The sequence below is a fragment of the Pristis pectinata genome, chromosome 28 (assembly GCF_009764475.1).
Source record: "Pristis pectinata isolate sPriPec2 chromosome 28, sPriPec2.1.pri, whole genome shotgun sequence".
NCBI classification, from domain to species: Eukaryota; Metazoa; Chordata; class Chondrichthyes; order Rhinopristiformes; family Pristidae; genus Pristis; species Pristis pectinata.
Window position 1 is genome coordinate 64,660 of NC_067432.1, and position 20,156 is coordinate 84,815.

General features: G+C 45.0%; 1 protein-coding gene and 1 pseudogene across 3 annotated transcripts in view; one reads left to right on the forward strand and one right to left on the reverse strand.

The window, feature by feature from the left end:
* LOC127583858 (beta-crystallin B1-like) overlaps nt 1-14,913 on the reverse strand; it is a 52,956-nt pseudogene extending 38,043 nt beyond the window's left edge.
* The window catches only part of ints14 (integrator complex subunit 14), a 33,605-nt gene continuing 27,818 nt past the window's right edge, over nt 14,370-20,156 (forward strand). Inside the window, exons 1-7 of one of the 3 annotated variants that reach the window (XM_052040176.1) lie at nt 14,370-14,594; nt 14,680-14,843; nt 15,097-15,373; nt 17,171-17,278; nt 18,194-18,349; nt 18,461-18,579; nt 19,041-19,183. In XM_052040176.1, the coding sequence (XP_051896136.1) occupies nt 15,152-15,373; nt 17,171-17,278; nt 18,194-18,349; nt 18,461-18,579; nt 19,041-19,183 (748 nt within the window). In that variant the 5' untranslated portion in view covers nt 14,370-14,594; nt 14,680-14,843; nt 15,097-15,151. Of the gene's footprint in view, nt 14,595-14,679; nt 14,844-15,093; nt 15,374-17,170; nt 17,279-18,193; nt 18,350-18,460; nt 18,580-19,040; nt 19,184-20,156 lie in introns of all 3 variants that reach the window. The other 2 variants (XM_052040173.1, XM_052040175.1) reach the window with 2 other exon arrangements.

Consider the following 20,156-nt stretch of genomic DNA (forward strand, 5'->3'; position numbering starts at 1 on the left):
CTGTCTCTATATTTGAACCATAGTACCATAGAACAGTATAGCACAATACAGGCCCTTCGGCCCACAATGCTGTGCTGATCTTTAAACCTTGCCTAAGACTATCTATCCCCTTCCTCCCACATATCCCCCTAGTTTAAATTCCTCTACATCCTTATCTAACAATGTCTTGAATTTGACTAATGTACCTGCCTCCACCACCACCTCAGGCAGCGCATTCCATGCCCCAACCACTCTCTGGGTAAAAAACCTCCCTCTGATATCTCCGTTGAACTTCCCACCCATTACTTTAAAGCCATGCCTTCTTGTATGCAGCATTGGTGCTCTGGGAAAGAGGTGCTGGCTGTCCACTCTATCTATTCCTCTTAATATTTTGTAAACCTCTATCATGTATCTTCTCATCCTCCTTCTCTCCAAACAATAAAGCCCAAGCTCCCTTAGTCGCTGCTCATAATGAATCCTCTCTAAACCAGGCAGCATCCTGGTAAATCTCCTCTGCACCCTTTCCAACACTTCCACGTCATTTCTATAATGACGTAACCAGAACTGGACACAGTACTCCAAGTGTGGTCTAACCAGAGTTTTGTAAAGCTGCATCATTACCTCACGACTCTTAAATTCGATCCCACGACTTATGAATTCTAACATCCCATAAGCTTTCTTAACTACCCTATCCACCTGTGAGGCAACTTTCAGTGATCTGTGGATATGAACCCCCAGATCCCTCTGCTCCACACTACCCAGAATCCTGCCATTATCTTTGTACTCCGCCTTGGAGTTTGTCCTTCCAAAGTGTACCACCTCACACTTCTCCAGATTGAACTCCATCTGCCACTTGTCAGCCCAGCTCTGCATCCTATCAATATCCCTCTGTAAGCTTTGACAGTCCTCCACACTATCCACAACACCACCGACCTTTGTGTCGTCTGCAAACTTGCCAACCCACCCTTCTATCCCCTCATCCGAGTCATTAATAAAAATCACAAAGGTAGAGATCCCAGAGCCGATCCTTGTGGGATACCGCTAGTCACAGCCCTCCAATCTGAATGCACTCCCTCCACTACAACCCTCTGCTTTCTACATGCAAGCCAATTTTGAATCCACACGGCCAAGCCTCCCTGGATCCCCTGCCCTCTGACTTTCTGAAGAAGCCTACCATGTGGAACCTTGTCAAATGCCTTACTAAAATCCATGTAGACCGCATCTACTGCACTACCCTCATCAATCTGTCTGGTCACCTCCTCAAAGAATCCTACCAGGCTTGTGAGACATGATCTGCCCTTCACAAAGCCATGCTGGCTGTCCCTAATCAGACCATGAATCTCTAAATGCTCATAGATCCTATCTCTAAGAATCCTTTCCAACAGCTGCCCACCACAGACGTAAGGATCACTGGTCTATAATTCCCTGGACTATCCCTACTACCTTTTTTGAATAAGGGGACAACATTCACCACCCTCCAATCCTCCGGTACCATTCACGTGGACAACAAGGACTCAAAGTTTCTAGCCAATGGTTCAGCAATCTACTCCCTCGCCTCGCAGAGCAGCCTGGGGAATATTCCGTCAGGCCCCGGGGACCTATCTGTCCTAATATTTTCTAACAGCTCCAACACATTCTCTCTCTTGATATCTACATGCTCCAGAACACTAATCTTACCAACACTGTCCTCAGCGTCATTAAGGCCTTGGTGAATATTGAAGAGAAGTTTTCATTGAGAACCTCACCCACTTCCAAAGCTTCCAGGTACATCTTCCCACCTTTGTCTCTAATCGGACCTACCTTTACTCTCGTCATCCTTCTGTTCTTCACATAGGTGAAAAAAGCCTTGGGATTTTCCTTAACCTGATCGTCAAGGCCTTTTCACGTCCCCTTCTTGCTCTACTCAGCCCCTTCTTAAGTTCCTTCCTTGCTACCCTATATTCCTGATGAGCCCTATCTGATCCTTGCTGCCTTTTTCCTCTTAACCAGTTGTTCCACCTCTCTTGTCACCTATGGTTCCTTCACCCTGCCATTCTTTCTCTAGGTTTTCAATGTCCATGGTGAAAAGTATGGTGTCAGGGGCACTGAGAGGGAATTGACTATTTGGATGAAGTGGTCCATTTCTTTGATGTAACTGCGGTGTTTCCGTGAGAGTGGATTCAGGAAAGAGTCAGTGTATTCTGTTATCATGTAGGGCTGACTGTCAGATACGATGGGCCTTCTCAGAGGTACTTCTCCGGGTACAGTCCAAGTGTCTGGCTGCTTGGGTATTTTGGGGAGAATGCAAAACTTTCTCGCCCGGGCTTGTGTCCCTGACAGGTATTCAAATTGTTTCTGGTTGATGCGCCTACACCTTCTGATCTCCTCTAGAATGTCTTTAATCTCCTGTTGTGTTTCCAAGTATATGGGCTCTGTCAGTTTAGTGTAGTGTTCTATGTTGTTTAACTGTGTGCCTCTAGTAGGTATCGCTGCCTGTCCATGATGACTATACTGCTCTCCTTATCTGCTGGTTTAGGATTAGAGTTAGAGTTAGGGTTACCTTGTAAACCTCTTCTGCACCCTGTTAGGGGTTTGCACCCTTCCTGTAGTGGGGCAACCAGAATGGAATGCAATATTTCAGATGTGGCCAAATCCCAATTAACTCTCCCCATTTCCTGTCCAATATTCTCGTAATTTTCCCTGCTCCAATTTAATACTCTCCTGCAAACTCCATGCTTATCCTTATCTATTGTTATTTTAAAACTCATAGAGTTGTGGTCACTGTTCCCTTGCTGTTCTCCCACTGAAAGTTTTGTCACCTGGCCAGGCTCATTACCCAACACAAGGCCCAGTACGGCCCCTCCTCTTGATGGACTAGCTACATATTGACTAAGAAATCCTCTTGGATGGAGCTAACAAAATCTGCCCTGTCGAAACTTCTGGTGCTAAGGAGGTCACAGCATGGCTTTGTGAGGGGCAGGTCGTGCCTCATGAGCCTGATTGGATTCTTTGAGGATGTGACAATGCACGTTGATGAAGGTAGAGCAGTGGATGTGGTGTACATGGATTTTAGTAAGGCATTTGATAAGGTTCCTCATGGAAGGCTTATTCAGAAAGTCAGGAGGCATGGGATCCAAGGAAACATGGCTGTGTGGATTCAGAATTGGCTTGCACGTGGAAGACAGAGGGTGGTAGTAGATGGAGCATATTCTGCCTGGAGGTCGGTGACCAGTGGTGTTCCGCAAGGATCTGTTCTGGGACCCCTGCTCTTTGTGATTTTTGTAAATGACTTGGCTGAGGATGTGGAAGGGTGGGTTAATAAGTTTTCTGATTATACAAAGGTTGGTGGCATTGTTGATAGTGTAGAAGGTTGCTGTAGATTACAAGAGGATATTGATAGAATGCAGAGCTGGGCTGAGAAGTGGCAGATGAAGTTCAACCTGGATAAGTGTGAAGTGATACACTTCTGGAGATTAAATTCAAAGGCAGAATACAAGGTTAATGGCAGGACTCTTAGCAGGGTGTAACAACAGAGGGATCTTGGGGTCCAAGTCCATAGATCCCTTAAGGTTGCCACGCAGGCCGATAGGGTTATTAAGAAGGCGTATGGAGTGTTGGCTTTCATTAGCCGGGGGATTGAGTTCAAGAGCCGCGAGGTGATGTTGCAGCTCGAAAGAACCCTGGTCAGACCACACTTGGAGTATTGTGTCCAGTTCTGGTTGCCTCGTTACAGGAAGGATGTGGAAGCTTTGGGGACGGTGCAGAGGAGATTTACCAGGATTGGAGAGCACGTCTTATGAGGATAGGTTGTGCGAGCTGGGGCTTTTCTCTTTGGAGAGGAGGATGGGAGGTGATGTGATAGAGGTGGACAAGATGATAAGAGGCATAGATCGAGTGGACAGTCAGAGACTTTTTCCCAGGGTGACAATGGCTAACACGAGGGGACATAATTTTAAGGTGATTGGAGGAAGGTATAAGGGGGATGTCAGGGGTAAGTTTTTTTTTTACACAGAGTGGTGGGTGCATGGAACACACTGCCAGCAGAGGTTGTGGGGGCAGATACATTAGGGACATTTAAGATACTCTTAGACTCTTTCAGCCCATCTTAAATAAAGGCACAGTATTAGACACCCTCCACAATTCCGATACCTTACAAGGGTTGAAAGATAACACAAATATCTTTGCCAGGGCCACAGTTTCTTCCTTTGCTTCCCACAATAATCAAGGATACAATTGGTCCGGTGCCAGGGAGTTATCCAGCTTTATACACTTTAAGACCACCAGCACCTCCTTTCTGTGCAGTATCTGATGTAACAGGAAAATAATAAAGCACAACCCTTATCCCAACTCACCCAGACCTCCAGCTCTTGATCAGTAAGTCACACAAGGTCCATCACTGCATCCCAGAGTCCAATCAATAACAGAGCGAACACATGGCAGTCTATTATTGGGGTATTAGCAGTGGAGAGGGTCAGCAGCTTTAAACTTCTGGGTCTTAACGTATCGGACCACCTGTTCTGTCCCAGCACATGGATGCAATCACAAGGAAGGCCGGCCACCACCTGTACTTTCTCAGAAGGTTGTGTTTGGCTTGTCAATGAACACGAATAAACTTCGACAAATGTATTGTTGAAAGTATCCTGACTTGTTCCATCATTGTCTGCTATGGCAATTCGAATGTGCAGGAAGGCAAGAAGCTGCAGAGAGTAGTGAACTCTGCCCAATTCAACACGGGCATATCCATCCCCGCCATCAGTAGTATCTACAGGAAGTGCCGCCTCAAGGCAACAACATCCAATATTCCCCACCACCATCAAACAAATACCTGTTTCCTTCTACAGGTTAATGATAAAGTGGACTCCACTGGATTATTCAAAAAATCATATGTGGATTGTAGTGACAGACAGTTATTGTTTTTCATCCATTGATCCAGAGACCAGCAGGCTGGTGTCTCTCTTCTCTGACTGCTGCAGAAACATCATTATGTCCTTATCTCCTGTTGTTGTCATCATGCCACACACAAACACACAACTGTGCTAGGTCTTAAAGGGACATTCACCAATAGTAACCTAAACTGTAATAAAATTAATAACAAATGCAGTTTTGTTATTACTATTTGTAAAATTATTTTCAAGAGAATAAGTACTGAATTGTGCTGAAGCAAATCAGTGCTTTGTTGTATTTCTAGGTATGATTGGCAGAATATAAGTAGCATGTGCATGAGGAAGGTAAATTACTTCTAGAAGAAGCAGCGACTGGGGGTAGTTGTATGTTACTTGACCATAGTCTTGCTACTAAGTTATTTCTAAAAATAGTGTATCTATGAATTGCAGCAGGACATAAAATGCCTCAGTGACTTGCAGTGGGTATTACTTCAGTCTAGGTTTGCTCAGTTATTATTAAGACTTATTTTCCTTTGAACAGGTACACAAAACACCATAAAGTGGCTCCCCTATCTTTGTCCAGACTGTGGTGTTCATGGATCCCTTGATTAGAGGGGAAGATCCCATTGCATTTACTGTTGCCCCCTGCTGGGACTTGAACCTGTGTTGCACTGTCAGTTTCTTCCCTCTGTGGGAAAACACCTGGTTCCACCTGATTTTCCTGTGGCCTGGAAGCCTGGTTTCGTGCTTATTGGAGGACTGGTGAATTGGGAATATCTGACTCCAATCAGTGAAAGGGGCTGTTGTGGTAGAGGGAAAACTGCAGCATCTCCCCATCCCCTCAGTCCCCACCATGACTCGGGGTGAGAAGAGTCTGCAGTTTTCCCTCTACGGTGGTGGTGCGAGGTTTACTTCTGAGATTTTTGTATGGAAAGGTTGGTGTCCTTGTGGTGGAAGATGAGAGGTTAGAAAATGACTTGGGTGGGCTTTCCAACGTACAGAAGCAAGGACTGAGGTGAACTCTCATCTCAGCCCAACTCCGTGGCCAAGGTCAGCTTGGGTTGTCTGGGTGAACTAAGTTTTGCTTGTCTTCTGACTTGGTCATAAAGTAATGCAGCATGAAAATGAGCCCTTCAGCTCAACTCATCCCTGCTGAACAAGCTAGTACCATTTGATCCATATCCCTAAATCCTTCCTCTCCATGTACTTATCCAAATGTCTCAAATGTTATGTGTGCCTCAACCATCTTCTCCCACATCTCATTCCATCTACACCACCCTCTGCATGAAGTTATAGAACAATACAGCAAAGATACAGGCCCTTCAGTCCAAAGAGTCCATGCTGAACACGGTGCCCACCCAGCCTAGTCCTAATTTCCTGTGTTAGGCCATGCCCCTCAATGTACGAAACTAAGGCTTCTTAAATGATATTATTGTACCTGCCTCAACCACTCCCTTTGTTCCATATATTCACCATCCTCTGTAAAGTTGCCTCTCATATCACTTGTCTTTTGCCTCCTTAAACATATGCCTTTGAGTTAGGTCCATTCCCCAGGACCTATCCATGCCAGTCAGATTTTGTGCTCTTCATTAGTATCACCCATTTTTTTCATCTTAAAGTCCTAGGCTGGCCCTTGTGTCTTGGGAGCATCCTCTTAAATCATTCTGACACTTTCCAGTTTAAAGTTATTTACAGGGTGACTGAAACCGAACATAACACTTCAAGTGCAGCCTCACCAATGTCTTGTATAAACCCAGCCTAACATCCCACTCCTAAACTCAATACACTGATGAGAGCCAGTATGCCAAAAGCTTCCCTCACCACTTTGACAACCTGTGACTCAACTTTAGGGTAACCATCCACTTGTACCCCAAGGTTCCTGTGTTTGAAATGCACCCCAGGGTCCAACTGTTAACTGTGAGAGTCCTACCCTTGTCTGTCTTTACGAAATGCAACACCTCGCAGTTATCAGAATTAAACTACATCTGCCATCCCTCATCCCACTTATTTTCTTCACAATATTTTTATTGAATCCATGAAAAAATAGAGTACATACATCAAGAAAGAGAAAAAAATACTACTGAATATGTATTAAATGGTACTTAGATTACAATACTCTAAATTAATAATCATATAGTAGTTAGTTAATAAAGGAAGAAAAAATTGAAATATTTTATTATAAAAAAATCTATTCCCACTACCAAAACCTGAAGCTGTTAGATGGAAAAAACAAGGAAAAAATTTTAAAAACGTAACCATGTCAGCCAATACCTGCATTTTAGTCCCCAAATCAGATTTTGAAAATAATTCGAAAAAGGTTCCCACTGGGTTTGGAAGTCTAGGTTAGGTTCAAAAACTGAACAGCGAATCTTCTCTAGATTCAAGTATGACATAGCATCCTGTAACCATTGAGCATGAGTAGGTGGAGTAACTTTCTCCTATTTAAGCAATACTGCTCTCCTGGCTATAAGAGAAATAAAAGCCAGAATATGTAAATCAGAAGCCTTCAAAGTTATATCTTTTCCTCCAACAATCCCAAATAGTGCAGTCAAAGGATTAAGTTTAAAATTTATTTTGAAAAGTATGAAAGACCTCTGTCCAATATTTAAGACTCTGACACGTCCAAAACATGTGAATTAAGGAAGCCACTCCGTTATTGCCTCATCCCATTTATTAATCAGATTAAGATCTATAATCCTGAGAACCATCTTCACTGTCTGATACCACCCATTTTGGTGTCATCTGCAAATAACTTGTACATTCTGATCCAAGTCATTGATATAGATGACAAATAGCTTTGGGCCTAGTACTGATCCCTGGGGAATACCACTAGTCACAGGCCTCCAATCTGAGAAACAACCTTCCACCATCACCCATTGCTGCTTAACAATATATCAATGTGTATGCAATTTGCTATCTCTCCCTGGATCACATATGATCTAACCTTTCAGAGCAGCCCAGAATGTGGAACCTTATCAAAGGTCTCGTCCATATACACCATGTCTACTGTGCTACCATCATTGATCTTCCCAGTTACATAATAAACAATCACATTTGTGATACATGATCATCCATGAACAAATCTGTGCTGACTGTTCCTCATCAAACCCTCTTTCCAGATGTAGGTGTATTTTAGACTTTAGAATCCCTTACAGTAACTTGCCTACCACAGATTCGACTTACTGACCTACAGTTGCCAGGTTTTTCTTTGCCACCCTTCTTAACTAAAGGGATGATGTGGACTGCCTTCCAGACTACTGGTAGCCCATTTGTGGCTAATGATACAAATGTCTTGGCCAAGGCTACTGCAATTCCTTCTCCAGCCTCCCACGTTGTTCTTGCATATACCTGGTCAGGCCCACCAGGTATACCTTGTGTTTCAAGGCATTCTGCACCTCAGCTGTTAAGTGGGCTATTTCCCAAGATATCTCACAAACTCTCGAGTTACCAAGTCTTGTCTTTCTCTTCAGTAAAAACAGGAGAAATACGCATTACCTCAAATGCACATCACCTAGTATTTGAGATTCCTTCTCTCGGAGTAAAACATGCACCGTATCCCTGAAGACTGCTTTTGATGTGATGGGGGGGGGGGGGGGGGGGTGGTGGATGTGGAGGAGCTGGAGGTGTTGCACTACTTACTCAAAAGGGGAGTGTTACAGCAGTACCAGAGAACACACTGGATGGCTCATCCAGAGGCAAGTTAGGTAGATCACAGAATTAAAGGTGCAATTAGCCTGTTGAGATTGTAGTGCAGGCCTCCCAATCACCACCAAGAGGTGGATGAACAAGTACGTAGACAGATTATGGAAATGTGCTTAATGTTTTATGTAATTTTATATAATATATACAATATAATATAATTTTATATAATACAACAAATTATGAAAACAGAAGACCACTTCTGTCCCTTTCCACAACTATCATCCCAATGTGGTGCTGCACTGTCACCTCAGTCACTTGCCCGACCCTATTACTCTGGGTCAATTTTTGCCCTCTCCCAAGTCAGGCCTGATTGCCCAAGGAAACCTTTCTGAGTGCACTTCACAAATTCTACTCCACCAAGACTCTTAACAGTATTGTAGTTCCAGCCCATCTTGAGAAACTTATAACCCCTCCTGTGACAACCAAATTATTCGTACAACTCTGCACAACCTCCCTGCATATTTGCTCTTCTAATTCCTGTTGAATATTTGGGGGCCTTTTAGGGAATCCCAACGGAACACTTGACTGGACTTTATGCAATACAAGCAGCATTTCTCAAGGCACAGGGTACTGCTGGTGCTGAGACTGAAGGTGAGATGAACCCAGGGCATCTTGAACAGGAAAAGACCCTGGCTCAACCATTTAACTGCTCTTACAACTGCTAGCTCTTAACAGGGCCATCCAATACATAAATGGCACTTGTCCAAGCACTATCAATTATACAGGGAGGAATGTTGAGGAGCGGAAAGTGAGGGATGTTCCTGAGGTATCAGAAGCCAAGCCAAATCGAGTTTATTGTCATGTACAAGTCCGGTTGGGTACAGGGACAGTGAAAACATTGCTTGGAGCAGGATCACAGACAGAGGTAGAGACAACATACAGAACATCAATTATGCACAAAGACACAAATTGTATAAGACAGTGAAGAGAGAAAGAAAGACTGCAAAAAAATACCTCAGTGCAAAAAAAGTCACAGAGACCAGTCCATGGTGTTGCAAGAAGTGGTCAGTAGTGAACCATTGCTGAGGTACAATTCAGCTCATACAGGTCAGTTCAAGAACTTTGTTTGCAGCATAATAGCTGTTTCTGAACCTGGTGGTGTGGGTCTTCAGGCTCCTGTACCTCCAGTCCGATGCCGTCACTGAGAAGGTGGCATGGCCCAGATGGTGGGGATCTTTCATGATGGATGTGGCCTTCTTGAGGCAACACCACCTGCAGATAATTGCAATGGTGGGGAGAGCTGTGCCAGTGACTGACCAAGTTGTGTCCACTAATCTGCAGCCTCTTGCATTCCTGTGTGTTGGGAATGCTGTACCAGGTCACAATGCAACCAGGCAGGATATTTTGAACAGTTCATCTGCAGAAATTAGTTAGAATATTTGGTAACATGCCAAATCTCCTTGAGCTGGTCAGTAAGTAGAGGCTTTGGCATGCCTTGTTCTGAATAGAATCTATATGCTGGGTCTAGGACAAGTCATCCAAGATGTTAACGTCCAGGAATTTGAAGCTGCAGACTCTCTCCACCTCTCTCACCAATGAGAATTGGCACGACTTCCCCTTTCTGAAGTTAACGATTAGCTCCTTGGTTTTGTTGAGGTTCAGCGTTAGGTTGTTATTACGGCACCAAGCAGCCAGATATACTGCCTCATCAACCGCCTCTCCAACCCTTTCCCTACTCATCTGCCCGGCAGGTCTTGAGAGGACCATTCAAACCAAAGGCAACTCTTTCAGACACCGGGACGTGCTGGCAGGGAACAGTCACAATGGGTATGGAGTGTGGAAATCTTCCCAGTGCGTTAGAAGCATCAGCCCCCACGGAAACCCATTCCCCAATTGCCGACTTCCTCTGAAAGGGACTGTCCAGATTACGAGCATCACTGTTATAGCAGAATGAACACCCACTGAATCCTCTTCCCCACTCCTCCGCCAACCGGTTCTCAAGTCGACAATCGAAACACAGCGGCACTTATCTACGTATCGTGGAGACCAATTATGGGATGGGATTGCGGATCGGTGGGAAAAGGGGTGGGTAGTGGGGAGGGGTTGTATGCCGAGGTGGTGTAGGGGTGGGGAGTTCGGGGGGGGGGAAGATGTTCCGAGTGAGGGGTCGGGGAAGTGGAAGGGTTCTGGAACGAGTGCGGGATAGGGAGCGGGAATTAAAATGCGGAGGGGGTTGGAGAACGGCGGAGAGATTCGAGCGGTTGTTGGCGATGGGAATCCAGGGCAGGTAAAGGAGGGCGTGCCGAGGAGACGGAATGGCGGGGCGTTGGGTGTGGTGTCTGTAGTGTTGGGGAGGGGAACGGAGGTTGGAGTGTTGGAAGAGACTGGGCAGCAGCTGGGGAAGTGGTGGGAGGGAAAGGCCGCAGGGGAGTGTTACTGGATTAGGACATGTCGCCTTGGGACTGTTGGTGGGACCTAGGATTGGAAACGGGACTGGGGGAGAAGGAATGGGGAGGAGAGGCGGGAGTTGAGGAGGAATAGGGGCAGAGGTGGGTGGCGGGAAGAAGGGGAGGACAGGAGCGGGGAGGGGGAAGATGTGGTGGGTGACGGGACTGGGGAGGGGGGTGCGGGAAGGGTGAAGAATTCGGGAGTCGGGGTGGGTGCGTGGGACGCACTGCCCGCAGAGGTGGTGGGGCAGATATATTAGGGACATTTAAGAGACTTGGATAGACACATGAATGATAGAAAAGTAGGGGGTTATGTGGGAGGGAAGGGTTAGATTGATCTCGAGCAGGACAAAATGTCGGCACAACGTTGTGGGCTGAAGGGCCTGTACTGTGCTGTAGTGTTCTGTTCTACGTATCCTTCTGCCTCCCTCTTTCGCTCAGACCGTCCTGTCCATGTCTGTTAGGCAAATCTGATAAAATGTAAGGGGCGTGTCTTCCACCTGAGAATCAGGTGAGAAATTTCTCCTTTTTGATGTCTTGAAGTGGCACAGAATATTGGAGCCACAGAGCAAAGAAACAGACCCTTCGGCCAATCATCTCCGTGCCAACTCTTGTATCTATACGAATCACATTTAGCAGTGTTCTCTGCCTTGGCGATTGAAGTGCTTGTCCAGATGCTGCTTGCGTGTTTTGAGAGCATCTGCCTCCACCTTCGGTTGTGCGTTCCAGATTGCAAGCAACCTCTGGGCGATAACAAATCTTCCACAGATCCTCTTAACCTCTCCCTCCTCACCTTAAGCCCACGTGCTCTGGTCTTGGGCAACTGTATGAGGAAATGTTTCTTAGAATCTACCCTATTTGTACCTGCTTAAGTTGGCGGTTCATTCCTATTTCCAACATTCGCTTAATGAAGCAGCCCACGTCTGCATTCGGCAAGTTCCAGACCGTATTTGTATATGGGCTGATAAATGACCAATATTTCAGCAACGAAAGTGACAGACAATGGCTATTTCTAACAACGAGTCTAACTGCCCCCCTCCCACCCCCACCCCCCCCCCCCCCCCCCCCCCCCCCCCCATTGACACCACGTGGAGTAACCAAGGTGAAGTCATCAACCATCAGCAAGGTCTGGATCTCACTGATATATTGATACACGACATCAACTACAATGATGCTTTTTACTTCAATGTTGTTCCAACAAATAGTTCCATTTACAATGGGAGCACATTGTATCTGACAAATTGGCTCTTCATGTTCAAAGACCTTTGTTGGGAGAAAGTATTTCACGTGGATGGTCTAAAATCCTGAGGATGGAGATGTCAGCCACCTTGCATTAGTGTTGTGGGCCCTGATTCTGGGGACACAAATACGCTAATCAGTTACAGATAGCAAGTGTGCACGTGACCATGTTTGATGAGCCAGATGACAAAATAAATCCGGTCGGAAACTTTCCTTCTTCTCAGTCACGATGGTGAGAATTAACTTAGCTGAGGATGTCTGATACCAGGTTGATGTAGACCAAGTAACATACGCCCATTAACTTGTGTTTGGCTGATGCAGATGAGAATGTCTCATGGTCAATTTTCAATCCATATTTCGAGTGGCCTCCATCTGTGGGTCAGGAGCCTGTGCTCTGCAGACAATACTCAAATATGGCCTTATGAAGTTTTACACAGCGGCAACATGATCTGCCAACTTTTATACTCAGTGCTCCGACTGCTGTCGGCAAGCATGCCGTACTCCTTCACCACCTGATCCACGTGTCGCCATGTTTAGTAATATGATGACTGATATCACACGTTTGCATCACTGTAATTTGAAATGCCTTGATTTCCTTAATAACCAAAGGTCTATCAGTCTCGAAAGAACCGATTGCTAAAATTGTCGGATTTTTCGAAAACTGGGCAGAACAAAAGCAGAGTTAATCAAGGTAAGGGTGAAGTGCTGCATTTTGGGAGGCCCAATGCAAGAGGAAGGTGTACTGTAAATTGCAGGGTAGAGAGGGAACTTGGGGTGCAACTCTATAGCTCCCTGAAAGTATCAACACAATTGGTTGAGCAGTAAAGAAGTCATATGGTATACTTGCCTTCATCGGTGGAGGAACAAAGTATTAAACCTGGCAAATCATGTTGCAGCTGTACGGTAGTTTACTCTACCACATCCTCACAGAAAATACCAAGTGCCAGATGTATTAGAACCAAAGATTCAACGCAATTTAGGGAATTAAATAAATCAATATTAGTAAAAATACTACCAGAGAAGATTTTTAAAGCCTGAAAATCACTAAATCTGAAGGACTATCATCTGCATGCGGTGTAGATAATTGAGAGTGTCAAGTTTCTAGGTGTAAATATCATCCAGCATGGTTTCTTTGGGGGGGGGGGGGGAATCTTGCTTGACAAAGCTGTAGAATTCTTTGAGGAAGTAACAGGCAGGATAGACAAAGGGGATGCTGCCTGACCTGCTGAGCTCCTCTAGCACATTGAGTGTTGCTCCAGATTCCAGCATCTGCAGAATTTTTGTCTCAGTCAGTGGATGTTTACTTCGATTTTGTCAAGGTGCCACACATGAGGCTGCTAAACAAGATGCCCATGGTATTACAGGAAAGGTACTAGCATGGATAGAAGATTGGCTGACTGGCAGAAAGCAAAGAGTGGGTCCTCTACTTTTCACATGTTAATGATCTGGATGACAGAATTGATGGCTTTATGGCCAAGTTTGCAGATGATACAAAGATAGGTGGAGGGACAGGTAGTGTTGAGGAAGCAGGAAGACTGCAGAAGGACATGGACAGGTTGGGAGAATGGGCGAAGAAGTGGCAGATGGAATAGAGTGTAGGGAAGTGTATGGTCATGCACTTCGGTGGCAGGAATAAAGGTGTAGACTATTATCTAACAGGGAGAGAATTCAAAAATCAGAAGTGCAAAGGGACTTGGGAGTTCTAGTTCAAGATTCCCTAAAAGTTAACTTCCAGGTTGAGACAGTAGTAACGAAGGCAAATGCAATAATGAGCACTCACTTCCAGAGGGCTAGTATATAAAAGCAAGGAAGTAATGCTGAGGTTATAAGGTGTTGGTCAGACTACATGTGGGGTACTGTGAGCAGTTTTGGGCCCCATATCTAAGGAAGGATGTACTGGTGTTGGAGATGGTCCAGAGGGGGTTTATGAGAATGATCGGGGGGTGAAAGGGTTAACATATGAGGAGCATTTGATGGCTCTGGGCCTGTACTCACTGGAGTTTAGAAGAATGACAGGAATCTCATTGAAGCCAACTGAATATTGAAAGGCTTGGATGGAGTGGAAATGGAGAGGATGTTTCCCGTATTGGGGAAGTCTAGGACCAGAGGGCACAGCCTCAGAATAGAAGGAAGTCACTTTAGAACTGAGATGAGGAGGAATTTCTTTAGCCAGAGGGTGGTGAATCTGTAGAATTCATTGCCACGGACGACTGTGGAGGCCAAGTCATTAGGCATATATAAAGCAGCATGTATATAGGTTCTTGATTAGTAAGGGTGTCAAAGGATACGGGGAGAAGGCAGGAGAATAGGGTTGAGGGAAAAATAAATCAGCAGATGACAGGCTGAATAGCCTAATTGTGCTCCTATGTGTTAGGGTGGGCACAGAGTCCAAAGGCCTGTTTCTTTGTTATCTGACTGCGACAAGGTATTTGTTTAGTTACTCTAATATTTCCTTATTCCCCTTTATAAATTCTCCCGTCTCTGTGGGTCGCGTACTTAAACCTCTGCAGTTTTTATCGAAGGGGAGGGACTGGAACGAATGTTCTGGGACAAGTGAGCAAGGTCGGAGCGGGGCGGTGTCGGACTCGGAGGACCGAGCGCGGGGGCGACGTCGGTCGATCACGGGCCGTAATTCGCCGTCGGAGGCCGCTAGGCCGCACAGTTTCGGACTCGGGTAGGTGCTGCGGGAGAGATTCGCCTCTCGGCCGCTTCAACACGGAAATCAGCCGCCGCCGCCCCTCCATCAGGCGCCCCAGCTGCCCCCGCCCCCATCAGGTGCCCCCACCCCCTCACCAGGTGCCTCTTGGCCCCAGCTGCCCCCTGCCCCCCGCAGCCAACCCCTTCCCTTCCTTCCACTGTAGTGCTGTTCTTCGCAGTGTTCAGCAGCAACTGGTTTCACTGTAATTATGTACTTTGTTTGACAGCAGCCGATCCGAGCCTTGCCTTGTTTAAGTGGAGGAGGGAGCAGTCTTGTCCGAAGCCATGCCAACTGTGGTGCTGTTGGATGTTTCTCTCTCCATGACTCGCCCTGTCTCCCTGGAGGGCACTGAGGAATACCAGCGCAAACACTTGGCTGCTCATGGGCTCAGCATGCTTTTTGAACATATGGCGACCAGTTACAAACTGGAGTTCACTTGTCTTGTGGCTTTTTCCTCTCTCTGGGAACTGATGGTTCCCTTTACCAGGGATTACAACACTCTTCAGGTGGGACTCAGCAAGTTTCAGAAAAAAAATAGGAGCTGCAGAGTCCCGTGATAATTATTGTTTAATAAAATACAAACTAAGACGTAGATAAAATTTCATAATGCCAGGAAGGACCTCCAGCCTCATTCCTGGACTGCATTGTGTGAAATAGTCATATCTCTCAAGTAGATAGGAGATGTTAAACCATACAGAGCAAAATAGTCATCTCAAGCTAGACGTAGAATAGTGCAGCACAGGAACAGGCCCTTCAGCCGATGTTTGTGCTGACCACGATGCCAATTTAAACTAATGGCATCTGCCTACACATAGTCCATATCTCTCCTAACCCTGCCTGTTGATGGGCCCACTAAATACTACTAAATGTTCCTAATGTATCTGCTTCTATCTGGCAGCACGCTCCAGACACCTATCACTCTCTGCAAATAAATAAATGAATAAATAAACTTGCCTCAGAAATTCCCTTTAAACTTTTCCACTCTCATCTTAAATCTGTGCCCTCTAGTATTTGACATTTTCGTCCTGGGAAAAAGACTGAGTATCTACTCAATCTATGCCTCATAATTTTATACACTTCTATCAGGTCACCCTCGGACGCTCCAGAGAAAACAATCCAAGTTTGCCCAATCTCTCCTCATAGCTAATTCTCTCTAATCCAGGCAACATCCTGGTGAACATTTGCACCCTCTATAAAGCCTTCACATCCTCCTTGTAATGCAGTGACCAGAACTGCACACAACATTGCAAATGTAGCCTGACCAAAGTTTTATACAGCTGCAGCTTGACTTGCCAGCTTTTAAACTCAATGCCCTGACCAATAAAGGGAAGTCGCCATATGCTGCCTTTATCATCTTTTCTATTTGTGTTGCCGCCTTCAGGAAGCTATGAACTTGTGCCCCACGGTCCCTATGTACACCAATGCTTTTAAGGGTCCTGCTGTTTATACTTTCTTTTTACTTTTGACCTCCCAGAGTGCTACACTTCAAACTTGTTGGAATTAAATGCCATCTTCTATTTTTCCACCCATATTTCCAACTGATCCATATCCTGGTGTATACTTTGACAACTTTCTTCACAATACACAACTCTGCTAGTTTTCATTGCTATATTCAAGCTACTAATCGGCCCACCTACACTTTCATCCAAATTATTTATCACAAACGACACAGGTCCTCGTCACTTAAATGTTGCCATCATATTTGCCCTGAGTTATAGTAGTTACTTTGAATTCCAGCAGGATTCCTGCTTCCAATTACTGACCTTTACCCAGAACTGGAAACTGTTTGAATGCACATTTGCACACAAGGAATTTGGTAAGATGTAATGCCCAATTCTGGAGCAGCCTACAGAGCCTGGATTTCAAGGCTCACACCCATGGAGTGACTAATCATTTATTGGAAGAATCTGCTGTTGTAGTTACCCAAAGATATCTACAGTCAAGTATATCTATGTGACATTCCTTCCAGCTGCATCCCCTTTGAAAATTTTTATTACTTTATCAGATCTCTCCATGGTCTTGCCATTTGTAATCTGCTCCAGTCAGTAACCCTCTACGATGTTATTGCTTTAATTCTGCCTCTTCATCGCTCTCAGTTTTAATTGCTTCATTGTTCAAGGCCCTAAAGTCTGGAATTACCTCCTTAAACTCCTCTCTTTTCCCCTTTTGTGGGAGTTTGTAAAATATTTTTGTTCATGTGTTCTTTTAGCTCAGTGTCTCAAACTTCCATGAGGTATCTTTAACATTTAAAATCTTTAGTTTGATGCTTGCCCATTATCCTAACCACACTGGATCACTTACAGGAGGCTCTGAGTACCGTGGATGACTATGATAAGACCTGCCTCGAGTCTGCTCTTGTGGGGGTCAGCAACATTGTGCAGGATGAGTGGGGTGTCTGCATTCCCTGTCAGGTAACTAGACTTCCAATTGTTCTAGAGTATGATTTTGACCATCTACCTGGTCCCAAGTCTGTCTTGTACATCTGCTGATCTATTTGGGCATAATTTTTAATACTGAATGTTCTTGCTGTTGATAAAGTTAGGATTTGATTGGGGCCTCTTGCTCTCAGGTTATGGTGGGAAGAGAGGATGCTGAGGAATGGGCAGTGTTGGTACAGCAATTCCAGGCAGTTCATATCTAGAATGTGTGAATTTGTGGACAGTGCATGTTTGTTTTCTGGAAGTTTGTATTGACCTTCAGTGCCCATTATGAGGTTGATAATTTTTCTATAGTATGGGGTCTTTTCATAAAATGACTGGTCACCTGGTTGTGTTTCCCAACAATCCCTATTTCACAATGTATTGCCTCTACACTGACTTCAATGTATGGTGAGCGTGTTACAAGTTAATTGTGATCTGTGTGGCCTGAGATGTGTGAGAATGATTGACAATCTCAGGGACTATCTTTGAGCCATTGCCCAGCTTGAAACACATCTCCAAGTCTGAAAGCCCAGTGTTCAAATCCACCACAAAGGCTTGAGCATGTAATCTAGACTGTAGTCCAATGTGGTACTGGGAGAGAACTGCACTGATGGCTTTACATTCAATCAATGAGGCAGAAAAATCAGACCATTTCCTCTTCTGGTCCAGCCTGTCCTGGAAGAAATATGTTGTTGAACTGTTCTTGTCTCTTCTGTTCCATGACAACCTGAGGCTGATGGAGGTCAGTTAGAAACACTTCTTTTGGTTGTAAAATGTGAAAATCTTCTATGTTGTAATGAAAGTTTCCCCTTTATTAAAAACTGAAATCATTTATTTCCTGATTCTGCCCTCTCTCCTAGTGCAGTGTTTTTCTGGCTGACTGGAAGTTTGTTTTATTTTTCTCAGGTGATCCTTGTAACAGATGGGAGTCTGGGAATAGGTCGAGGATCCCTCCGTCACTCGCTCTCAATCCTCACTCAGCGTTCCGAAGACAGCAAGTTCCCGCTTCCCTTCCCATTTCCATCAAAGCTGTATATTATGTGCATTGCTAACTTGGAAGAGGTATGGCATATCTGAGGGGAAACTGGACACTTCAGTAGCAAAGTCCCAAGACAGAGAATGTGTCATGAATCTGTTCTGTTTTTTTCACGAACATTAATTTTGTTTTTCTAGCTTCAGACCACCGATACACTGGACGTTCTTGAACGTCTAATAGATTTAAACAACGGTGAGGGGCAGATCTTCACTATTGATGGTCCTCTTTGCCTGAAAAATGTGCAGTCTATGTTTGGGTAAGTGATTGCTGTGAATCTGACACGGATCGGTTGCAGATGATCTGAGTGACTGCTTTTGTCACATCATGGGGTGGAGTATATTTCTGATAGTGGGTTGTGTGAGCCATAATTCAAGGGTGTCCTAAGTTCCTCTGTAGACTAAAGAATCCCTGCTTGCCATCTCAGTCCCACCCATGGTATCAATTCTAAATTTAAATTACATTTAAATTTTATTTACAGCATGGTAACAGGCCTTTCCAGCCCAGTGAGTCCGTGCCACCCATTTTAAACCCATATTAACCTACCTGCACGTCTTTGGAATGTGGGAAGAAACCGGAGCACCCGGAGGTAACCCACACAGACAGGGAGAACATACAAACTCCTTACAGACAGTGACGGGAATCAAACCCCAATCGCTGGCGCTGTAGTAGCGTCGTGCTAACTGCATCTTGAATCACAATATCTTTTTCACACTGCAGCAAACTGATTGACCAAGCCTACTCTCCATTCCATGCTGTGCTGAAATGTGGGCATCTAGTTTCTGATATGCAGATGTTTCCAAGACCAGAACCTGTCATCATTGATGAAGAACTGGAGCCTATGCCAAAAACTATCAATACAGGTGAGTTTGAGTCCTAGAGTTGTACCGTATAGAAACATTTCCTTTGGCCCAACTTGTCCACGCCAACTGTGATGCCTATCTATGCTAATGCCATTTGCCTGCACTAGGCCTGTATCTCACTCCTCCTTTCCTATCCAAGTATCTATCCAAATGTACGTTAAATGCTGTATTTGAATTGCTTGTACCATTTCCTCCAGCGCCTTGTTCCACATGCCCACCACCCTCAGATCTCTTAAATTTTTCCCCTCTCACTTTAAACCTGTGCCTTCTAGTTTTAGATTCCCTCACCCTATGAAAAAGACTGACTTTCCCATCGTTGCCTCTTGTGCTTTTATAAACCTCATTGAGGTCACCCCTCAGCCTCCTACAATCCAGAGAGAATAAACCCAATCTGTCTGATCTCTCCTTGTAACTACAGCCCTACATTCCAGGCTACTTCCTGGTAAATCTCTTTTGCACTCTCTATTGCAACTGCGTGCTTCCTGTAGTGTGGCAACCAGAGCAGTGCACAATATTCTAAGTGCAGCCTGACTGACGTTTTATACTCAGTGCCTCAGCTTATGAAGGCAAGCATGCCAAATGTTTTCTTCGCTACCCTATCTACATGTGTTACCAGTTTCAGGAAGTTTTGAACTTGCACCCCAAGGTCCCTCTGTACATCAACACTTCTGAGGTCCCTGCTATTTACATACATCTGCTGTTGGTATTTGACATCCCAAAATGCATTACTTCACACTTTCCAGACTAAATTATGTCGCCACCGCTCCACCCAACTTTCCAACTGATCTTTGTCCCTCTGTTTCTTTTCACAGCCTCCTTCACTATCTACTTCACCAATTTTTGTGTCATCAACAAATTTAGTAAGCAGTTGACCTACTTTCTCATCTAAGTAATTTATATACATGAGAAACAACATTTGGTCCGTGTGGTTGTACCCTAATGATCTGGACCAGCCTATTACGTGGGACTTGGT